The sequence below is a fragment of the Chaetodon auriga genome, chromosome 8 (genome assembly GCF_051107435.1).
Source record: "Chaetodon auriga isolate fChaAug3 chromosome 8, fChaAug3.hap1, whole genome shotgun sequence".
In the NCBI taxonomy this organism is placed as follows: Eukaryota; Metazoa; Chordata; class Actinopteri; order Chaetodontiformes; family Chaetodontidae; genus Chaetodon; species Chaetodon auriga.
The window spans coordinates 14,494,353-14,505,526 of NC_135081.1; the positions used below are offsets into that span (position 1 = coordinate 14,494,353).

Consider the following 11,174-nt stretch of genomic DNA (forward strand, 5'->3'; position numbering starts at 1 on the left):
GTCATTTTTTCAGAGCTGAAAGCCACTTATATTAGATCTACCAGTTAAACTTTTCTCTGACATGGACAAATGTTGATACAGGCAAGTATACTGGATAATTAATTTCCTCAATAATTTAAACACCAAATCACCATATAAATCCCCTGTGGGGGTGTGAGGCGCCTTGTGTTTGAACACGAGCTGATGTGGTATTGACATTGGGGCAGAGTTGAAGTGCATTAGTTATTGCAGTGTGTCATGAAATGATATGCTGGCTCAGTATGTCGGTCTCTTTGCCCTTCCCACAGAGAGTCTTAACTCTACACAGTCAAATTCACTCTTAGTGGGAGAATCAGTGGTGCAGTCTTGTATTTCTGTTTACATTTTTCTGGTATCAAGCAGACAGTGAGATATTCACAAACCTGCCCTGTCTCCTAGAAATTACAAACAGGGTGATGTCAAAGACAATTCGACTCTTGATTGACTCGTTTCTGTTGTAGGGGATCAACCCCATGACCTTTTGGTTGCAGGACAGGCTTCTTTAACCACTAATCCAATATCTGTCCCCAACTCACTCTCTGTGTTTATTAAGAATTGAAGAAAAACACTCGAGTGCAAAAGGTAAGGACAGCTCAGTTGTTATTCTTCTGCTGATGGGATCAGCCACGTCTCAACCTCTGCAATGCCTCTGCACTGATGTACAACTATCATAAGTCATGGTAATTATAGCTCAATATTTGATTGTTTATCTACTGGATCTGCATATGTGGACCACAAGTCCATCATTTTGTTTGGCATTGTAGGAACAAGGCTTTCTTTAGTGCTGCAAGACTAAAACAGGGGTCGGATCATCATGAAAATAAGAAAACCATAAAGATTTTAATTCAATTCTGTATTTGATTTTCTATCTACTTCACTACATTCTTTTGTTTTATATTCATACTAAAATAAAGTGTGCTTCAAAGTGCATGAAAAGTGTTATTACTGAATAAACCCAGATTTCATAAATCCATAACAAGAAATGGGTAGCTTTCAAACCATAATGCAGAGGCCATATCTGTTACTTATACAGCCCCTGATTATTTGCCAAAATATGATGTTACGATACCATTTATGGTCAGATTCTTGACTTTAGTGGAAAGTCTTTGCAGTGAGTTCACTGTGAGATTTATGCCTGGCTCAAAGGTATTGAAACCATTACAGGGTCATCAAACCATAATCAAACTTACTACAAATTCCCCTAAACATGGCTGTTAAATATAATAATTTAAAACACACTAATATTAGCTTTATCTGTATTTTAAATTCTTATTCCGCTGCTCCGCACAGCTGGGCTGGCTCACTCACACTGTTTTTTCAGTCGTAATTTAAAGCAGCTGAACTGTAATTACTGTAGAGTGAATGTTTGAAGTGAGAAACGTTTTCATGACAGCACCAAATAGATTTCAACCACAAACCCCTTTTTTAATATGGCAAAAACAGACTCTTCACACATCCTTCCTGTTATTGATAACCACATTATTGTTGTTTGAGAGTGAAACATATGATTGGGAAGGTCGTTGTTCTGTTGCAAGTGAATGAAAAAAGGTTGCTCTCTGGACCCCAGCTCAGGCCAACACAGCTTAATATTAATATTCAGTACTATGAGGGATAAGCCCCCTTACTCAGCATCCCATCCCACCCCCTTTCCACTCACACACACACACACACACACACACACACACACTCCTCTCCTGTTGACTCAGACACATCAAAGACTGAGCTGAGCAGACAAGAGCTGCACCAAGACAGCACAGATCAGATCACAAAGTTTAGGGGCAGATTGTCACCACATACACTCAGACCTCGTCCTGCTGAAGATAACGATTCCTGATTTAGCGCCTGATGAATCCAGCGGAGATATTTTAAAATGGGACCTGACTTTTTTCACCACATAAATTCGCGGAGTATTATTTTTCCAGCGTGTGGGATTACACAGTTTTAAGGTAAGATAAGAAGAAATTATTGGCTGATTCATATGCGATTAGTTCTGTGTGATTCTGTGTGGATTATAGGGGAAATGCTTATTTTTCTTTAGCCCTGTTAGGGCCCAAGCACGAGCCAATCGCATAGGCTAAACTCTATTTGCACTCTTCAAAGTGTGAGACAGCGCTCTCTCTAAAGTTTGTGGATATCAAGGCTAAATATTTCAAGTGGCCAGAAATTGCTTTTTATTTATTGCTAACAGTGCGGTCTTCAGATGTGTCAGTCATTCAGATTTTGTTTTATAAATTTATTGAGGATAAGGAATTAAAATGCGCGCGCACACACCATTTGCATCAGCTATCGCAGTTTAAAGGGAATTTAAGTAAATAATGGAAATCTTCTCCTGCATAGATTTCCCGGTAGGAAAGGTCCTGTCATGAATATAACACAGCTGTTATTTAAAGGGAGCCGGTAACGTATGGGGCCGCGCAGCACGGCGGGGGTTTGGCGGCTCCTCCACAGTTCAACAGTAGCTCTTAACCCCGGTGCGGCCTGGGTCACCATGTGTCACACAGGCCCTTTCTGTCAGGCACCCCGCCTCTGCTTTGATGTCGCTGCGGGTTACATTTCTCCACAAATTCATCGTTCTTGGTATTTGGCTCACATCTGACAAAATAACATCGCAAACGGCAAGTGGAATATACCACCTTTGTCTTCTGGGGCAGCAAACTGTCACTAACTAGCAAACTGGATAAAACTTCAGATTATCATTTAAAATGAAAGTGTATTAAATCTAATCAAACAGTCCCAGCTGCCCAGCATGCCCGCCTCCACTGACGCGGCAGATTTCATGCTTCGGTCCCCATCCAAACCACCGGTGCGCAAAAACGCACAGCATAAACCAGAAACCTGAACTAGAACGTGACAATCTAGTTTTTTTTCCCCACACAACAACTTCTGAGTCATGTTAGCACTCTTACACTTTCTTGTATGCCACTTAGCCTAATTGTTGCCCAACTGCTGACCTTAGAGGAGCAGGCGTTTGGAGGTTTCAGTCTAGATTTACAGTCTCCAGTTGGAGCCCTCCTACCCTGAAAATCCAATTATTTTACTAAAGCCATGACAGGCTCATCTGGCTCCCTGTGAAACTATAAAACTGTAACGGTTGTGCCAACCAGAGCAGGTCTCTGCTAAAACATAAACCACCCTGGTTTTGCTGACATTTTCATTTCTACTACATGTTTATATGACGTTATTTACTTTATCTGGAGTCAAGATTCACATGTACATAAAACACTTTTCAGCCTGCTCAGAAATCCAGATCAGTTTTAGCTTTGTTGACACTGAGATGGATGTCAAATAAATAAAACCTCCAGAAACCAAAGAATATAACAAATAGAAAGTATTGATGGAAACTAACAAAACATCCTTTTGTTTTTCTCTCCTCTGTTTCTGCCTTTTGACCCAATCCACCCCTCCTCCCTCCTCTCTGTGTCTCCTGAACAGACAAACTGGCTACATTCTGTTGAACTTTTGAAACTTTTTTTTTAATATAATTTCACACCATGGACCTCTCAGGCTCCTTGCCTCCACCTTCCCCATACACCTTCCCCCTTCTCCCCAATTCCTCTGTGCCCTCCTCCTCTCCCTCCATCTCTCCATCGCCCAGCCTGGCGTCCACAGCTCTCTTCTGCTCCCTTCTCTCCCTCCTCTCCTTGCTGGGCATCACAGGAAACCTGTACACTCTGGGCCTCCTCCTGAGGCGCAGGAGAAGTAAGAGAAGGCGTGGGACAGGACCAACCTGCTGCCTAAGTAGAGTACCTGTACCATCCTGCCTTGCCAACTCCTCCTCCCCTTCCTCCTCCCCCATCTCCTCCTCCTCCTCCTCTCTTCACCTCCAGGTGCTGAGTCTTGCTCTTGCTGATCTTCTCTACCTTTTCACGGCTCCCTTCATCGTGTACGACAGCCTGGCGTCCGGCTGGGCCTTTGGTGAACTGGGCTGCCGCCTCCTCCTGAGCCTCGATCTCCTCACCATGCACGCCTCCATCTTCACCCTCACCGCTATGAGCCTGGACCGTTACAGGGCTGTGGCCCATCCCCTGCACACCTCCTCCTCCAACTCCTCTGGTCTGCTGCGTGTAGGTCTGGCCTGGGGCCTGGCTGTGGCTCTTAGCCTGCCCATGATGATCACGCTGCACCTGGAGGACGGGGAAAACCAGGAGGGCCAGCTGTGTGTGCCGGCATGGGATGAGCAGAGCTCCAAGGCATATCTGAGTGTGCTTTTCTGCACCAGCATTCTTGGTCCTGGACTGGCCATTGGAGCACTTTATGCAACGTTAGGCCGGCTTTACTGGGTGTCTCAGACCAAGCCGGCCTGGGCCAGCGGGAGCAGCACTGCTTGTCCTCCCCGTGCTCCCAAACCCAAAGTCCTGCTCCTCATCCTTGGTATTGTCCTGGCCTTTTGGGCCTGCTTCCTCCCTTTCTGGATCTGGCAGCTGCTGCCTCTGTACCAGCCTGACATGCTGCGGACCGTACCAGTAGGGACACAGGTGACAGTGAATCGAATCCTCACAGGGCTGACGTATGGAAACTCCTGTGTGAATCCTTTCTTCTACACACTATTGACTGGAAAACGAAGACGCAACCGGCAGACACTGACATCAGCAAATCAGCTCTGCCGTAAGAGCAGCCCACTGCAGTAGTGTGTGTGTGCGTGTCTCACTAACAGAGACAATAATGTGAGTGTGTAGACACATGTGGAAAGGTACTGTATATGAATGCTCTATGCTTTCCATAATAGACACCAAAGACCAGTGATTTATCCTTAGCCTGTAAACTAGGGAAACAGAACGACACTTAGCAAATGAAAGCACTTTGTAAAAATGCTTTGTGAAAAAACAGTATTTCCTATGAGGAGACAATCAAAAAGACAATCTCTGTAAACTGTGCCACCCAATTCATGCAGTATCCTTTTCCAAACTTTGGGGGTCATATCAAATAATGTGTCTTTAATTGCTGTAATAACCAAGTTTACATCTTCATCATGACTTGACTATGATAAAATAATACATAGCATTTCTAAAATAAGTGGTTACTGCAGGAATTAAATTGCAAAGTCATTTACCCAAATCAAGTGATTCAGTTTCGGAGAAGAATGTCATATTTAGTCAACAGAATCTTTTGTCCTGTACTGTAAAACTATACAGAGTTAATGCTGTATGTTGTGCATGCACAAGCATTTCCAGTAAAATCCTGCTGCACTTCTGCTTGTTTTCAGAGAACTATCAAAGAAAATGTTTGTTTTTGAACAACTGGTTGTAGCTGGTTGGACCCTTGTTGGGACATTTTTCTGAGACATGGTTTGTTGACTTAATAAATTACATTTGAGCGGGTCACCAGTCTTTTGTTTGCTTCTCCTGAACCCTGACATATCTAAAACAACTGACTTTTTTATAATCACGGCCTGCATGTTGGATTTGAAAATGTACTTACTATTTTGAATCATGCAATGCTTTGCATGGCCTCAAGTTGTGTCGATTGTAAGTGATGTTTATAATAATGTATAATATATACCCTTGAATAAAGAGCGTGCTTTCGGTAATTCCCTGTGTGATCGGATCTTTTTTACCTGGGACTGTGATGAAAAAGTTGCCTATCTTCCACAACATAACTAAAGGGTAACAGATGTGACAAATAGAAAAAACTTGAGAAACAACAATGAAGTGAGACAGGAGGAGGCTGAAAAACAGATGCAGAAGATGTTAAATGCTAATAAAAGGAAACAGTGTGCAGTGGAGAAAAATCCTTGAGTTGCATCCATACATTTGTTTGTGTGTCTGTGTCAGCATGTCAGCGACTCTGGTAGGTCTTCCATGGTCTTCTGTACATGCTCGCCGGCTTGTGTTTCTGTGTCTCCCTGTAGCAACAGTCTGTCTCTGTCTGTCTGACTCAAAGGCTGCACTGTACTCTATCACAAACCCTGCTGCTCTTTGACGCAGATGAGCAAATATTGTTGTTTGACAGAAAGGAGTAAGGATGGGGATGGGATGATGGGACAAAAGAGGAGGTGTCTTGTATGAGCATGGTGCTTTGCTCAGAAACATGGTGTTTGGGGGGTGGGGGGTGTCCTCAAGACATAAGGGTTTCAGATGCTGACCATGAGATTGTAAGGTCCCTGGTTCAAGTCTGGCAGGGGACAATTATTGCATGTCATTTGCCACCTCTCCCCTTATTTCCGTTTTCCTGTCTGCTCTGTACTGCCTACTTCTAACAAGGACAAAAAGGTCTTAATCTAATCAATCACATCTTGCAGAAATCTAACTCAGAACAACACTGGCTCAGTGCAACTTACAGGAGATGTAATAGCTCAGTAATTCAATTTAATTCTGCTTAAATCTGCTTACATTTAATTCTGTTTGCATAGACTTACTTTCTAAAGCTAATAACACGTGTGCATCTGTGCTGATGGATGTGAACTTTCTGAATAATATTCCAGACCTAATTTTGATGTGAAGCAGGCAGAGAGCAGGTCAAGAAGTGGCACTGATTCTGTCTCAAGTGACATATCTCAATAATGGTGTTTTTCTTTGTTCACCCAAATCACACACAAGGAACCATTAAGCTCTATTAAGTGCGGTTAACTGTGTTTTGACTAGACATTCAGTAACTTCTTTGAGAGCATAATCCCCAGGTAATTGCTTATTTGAGTGATTAAATGCAATGTAAAATGAAACTGGAATTACACGAGGACAGCGAGCTTAGAGTTTGGGTTTATTTATTTGCACATAAAGTGCATACATGTAGGAACGTTAACTGAGGAGAAGAAAACCTGAGGGCTGCAGGAGACGCCACGAAGCACCACTGGGCTTTACTGCATTGGTAATATCAACAGGTTGAAGAGACACATACCCAAAGCATTTGTCAAGGGAGCGCGTGTCTCTCTGCACGGTGATGCCATTATTTCTGAGGCTGTAGGGCCCTTCTGTGGTCTATGCAGCCTACCATGTGTTTCCATTTACCTGGCTCGCCTACCTCTGAGCATAACGTTCCCACTGCAGTTATTACCCAGAGCCCTGTGCGGTCACCCCACAGGGGGCGCTTCTGTTGTGAAGTTAATGCAATATCCATCCACCTTCCACAGACAGCTGAGGCCCTCTCAGCACATTTGTCCATTTAGATGGAATTTCTTGCAGACCAAGAGCCAGCTCCATATACGTTTAAAATCATGAGCCCTCATATGAGACCTGGTGATTTTTGGACCCCTGGGTCATACCAAAATGACAGAAGATTGAGGGTGCAGCCTGTGTAAAGATGAAACCCGTCCAAAAAAGACACTCACCAGCAGCGTGGATATTAAAGCACAGACAGCTTGTTCAATTTTCTGAGTCTGCAGGTCTTGGTGTCTGCATATTCTAAAACTCAATATATCAGATGATTAAGTCCTGCCTGAGGTCTGCGGGGATGACTGAGTGTTTGATAAACTTTAAATACATGGTGTTTGGTCAACCCAACCAAATGGATGGAAAATATTGTCTCAGTTGGCAGGCTGGCTGATCTATAAACTTTGTGTTGTTTGTGTTGGTAGTTGCCAGCACCGGCCGACTCACTCCAATCATAACTTTTGTCCTCCTGCGCAACAGAAGCTTTTGATTTCATCCTGAGGTTGCAGGCAGTGTCCTCCTCTCTTGTCCACGGGAGAAAACACAAAGACAAATGCTCTCTTTTAGGAGTGCCGCTCCATTCTACCTGAGGATTTCATAAATCCAGCACGTGTCCGTTTCCTGGAACCACCAAGCATCTTTCCATCCCAGCACCCCTCGCCCCGCCTACCAGGCACTCCTGTTGACCAGTGTTTGAGGCGGCTGCAGGTGCCCCTCCCCTGGGCAGCCCGCTCAGGAAAGCATCCCGCTGTGTAGACGAGACGAGGCCACAGCCCGCGCCAAATTCACGCTGTGAGGAGCATAAGAGGCTCCCATTCTCTCCAGACATACACAAAAAAGATTCCCTTCAACTCCTCCTCCGCCTGCCCTCCACTAAAATTCAATCTCCCCATCTGTTTTCCCTCTCTCAATCACTTTTTGTCCCCTCTACACTTTCTGCCTTGTCTACTCTTTCATTTCTCTGCGTGGTCTCACCTTATGACATTTAGAAGTTTCACTGCAGGTTTTTGCATTATGAATAACAAAATGCAATCAAATGTCCCAGAATTAACCTCAACTTCCAGCTTTCAACATCTGTAACATTACGGCAGCATAAATCAAACACGCTAACTCAAGTTTCACGATACCCACACTTGTACAGACAACACAGTATTAAAAAAAAACAGTTTGTAATTCCTGGTTTGACAGCAAACACTGAAACCAAGGAGCTCACAGTGTTTCTTTGTTCAACCCATGGCCACCCCACCATGAGGCGCCCTCCTCCCCATCACGTCCCCTGACTTCACACCTCTGCGTCAGCCACCAGGATCAGGCGAGACCCAGGCTTGCGTACCTTGAAGGCCGGAGGTTACATCAACCGACATACACATTACGGTTCACACTTGGGCTCTTACTAGCAAAGACAGTAAATATGGCACGTCTGCCCCTCTCACTCCTTCTCCCTCTCGCTGCGTTTCACCGTGTCTCTGTTCTCCCCCGCCTCCTCCTCTGCGAGGCACTGCCCGTAAACAGTCATCCCTGTCAACTCAGGCGTCAAGGACCCCTGACCTCTGACCTTCTGACACTTCACTCATCTGAACCCCATGGTTTGTCCATGACACTGTTTCATATCAGAAAAGCCTGTGTAGCTTAGAATGAATTACAACAGAAATGACTGGTAGATTAGCTGATGAACAGAAAATGAATTTGTAACTATTGCCTTAAAAGTCTGTCAATAATTTCTGTCATTTTTCAAGCAAATATACCAAACAGTACCTCGTTCAAGCTCTTCATGTGTGAAGATTTGCAGCTTTTTTTAGTCTTGTGTGACTACAAATAGAATATTTTAGTTCTGGACTGTTGGTCAGACAAACAAGACAAACAAGAATGTTAATGGCCATTCTTCAAAAAGAAAGAATTTCTTAATCAAATAAAGAAGAACATAATCTGCAGATTCATCAAATAATGAAAATCACTGTTAGTTTTGTATATGAATAATGGACTTTTTTAAGGTGTCATGGCTTCCCAGGGGACAAAATGTTTCAATGTGTCAAAGGTGCATTTCAGACGAAGGAATGGCCATGAGTGATGTCAATCAAAAGTTAAGTTCTAACTATTGAAGTTCTGGCCTTAAATAAAAATTGGTTCAGACGCTCCTTGAGTGAAGAGTGGAGAGTGAACAGTGTTGTTCAGGTCACAGTTAGAGTTACAGTGCCACCTGCAGGTGAAGTATGAGAACAATGACCTCATATTTGAAACTAAATCATTGCTCCAATCCCTGGAAATAATACACCACATTTCTCCTTTCCTGTTCCTCACAGCTTCACACTGACAATAAAGAAGAAAGAACCCTTTCTTTAAAAAATTACAGCTTTCAATTCAACATGTAGCAAACAGCACTCAATCCAGCTCTCATATGTAGCCTCGTGTCTTCATTATCTCCAAGCAACAAAGCACAGAAGGAGGATGGCACTGGATTTTACTTATTCACATTAAATATAATTGTTGGATATCCCTCCATTGTTCAGGCTCATGATTATATTCTGAGAGCTGCACCATACGTGTTCACAGGTGGCAGCATTGAGTCTTGGTTATTCTCTTTCCCCTTTCCTCATATCGGAGAGCAACACCAGGCTGAACATCACAATGGAAGGTGATGCTGTAGAGTTTCATCCTCTCTAATAAACAACACAACAAATACAACGAGCTCTGTCTTACAATCTGAGAATGACGAAGCTTTGTTACAGTAACTTTGTCAAAAATCATTCATTCAAAATGATCAGTGTTGTGTTATTGCTGTGTCCGAACAGTCACGGCTTTTCTTTGCCTCCCCTCAGTCGCCTACTTTAAGAAAGCTCTGTGTAGACTTCATTGTTCTGCAACAAGCATTCATCATGTATGTACAAAGTTAGTCATTTAAGTCATTACTGTCATGGTACAAACAGAATTCTGTGAACTTTCATCGGCAGTGGGCTAGTGAGGGCTCTAAAATGGCTGCACGTTACACAACATTTTCTTCCTCTTGTCTGTTTTTGAACTGACTGACCCTCCAGCTCAGGTGGCTCAGTAACTGACCCATCCCAGTAACAATGTCCCCAGAGGGGAGGACACCTCCCGTCCTGATGGCTCAACACTGCAGAACATGCTCTGTTAGTCCAGCAAAACGTCTGGAAAAGAAATACTATTTAATTCCACAGTGAATACCGAGCTATTTACGTCCAAGGTTTAAATTTATACAATCAGTTTTCAGCTCGTCAGCCCTTGAATCAAGAGTTTAGGATGATCAATGTGAACAGTGATGGAAATACTAATGCAAAGTCCTATGCAACTGCTGCTCTGTGACTTCATCAATACTGTATTCGTGATCATCAAAATTACTTCTGCCTAAAATAATCAAATAAAACTCTTTAAAATGTCTGATGTGTGAAACATACTGAGTGGCTTTTAGAAAAAAAAACATGGTTGAATGTGATCTTTATGACTATAAAATGCTAGGAAGACAAGGTTCAAGCATTTCAAACATCAAATATGTCGTTTCAAAAAAAGTTCTTGTGCACCACAAAGTCTCAGTGACCACAGGGGATCAAAAACCAGAGAATCCTGCACACTGACCTTCAGGGGATTCGTTAGGGTTTCCTCTCACATCAAAAGTGAATATATAATATAGGTGAAATATGTCAAATTGTAAAAATGAAGTTTAAAAAAGTAATGCTGATAACACTTCACTGAAAATGGCACCACAGTTGTAAAATTACATTTTTTCTGTCAGTTTAAAATGTTTTGTTGCTCGCAAGCCTTCTCTGACGTGCTGTACAAGAACTGAAAATAATACATTACATATACATCTCCACTCTTGAATTAGAAACAAAGTAGAAATAAGCTCAGTCCTGATAAATGAGCATGAACAAGACCAGTGTTGTGACTGAAATCGAACACCTTTAAAGACAAGCCATTTCCTCTTACGCACACATGACAGACCTTGATCCTAATCAAACTCAAGAAAGCAGACTTTCGCAGACTGTTTTCAACACCCTGCAACAACGAACAAAAGAAATTCAACTAGGGCTGCTGGTTGTTCAATCTATTGATCCA

General features: G+C 43.0%; 1 protein-coding gene across 1 annotated transcript; it reads left to right on the plus strand.

The window, feature by feature from the left end:
* Positions 1–3,509: 3,509 nt before the first annotated feature.
* uts2r3 (urotensin-2 receptor 3) lies at positions 3,510–4,754 on the plus strand. Its single transcript, XM_076736612.1, has one exon. It carries the CDS (start codon positions 3,510–3,512, stop codon positions 4,644–4,646), a length of 1,137 nt encoding a protein of 378 aa, XP_076592727.1. The 3' UTR covers positions 4,647–4,754.
* Positions 4,755–11,174: the final 6,420 nt, after the last annotated feature.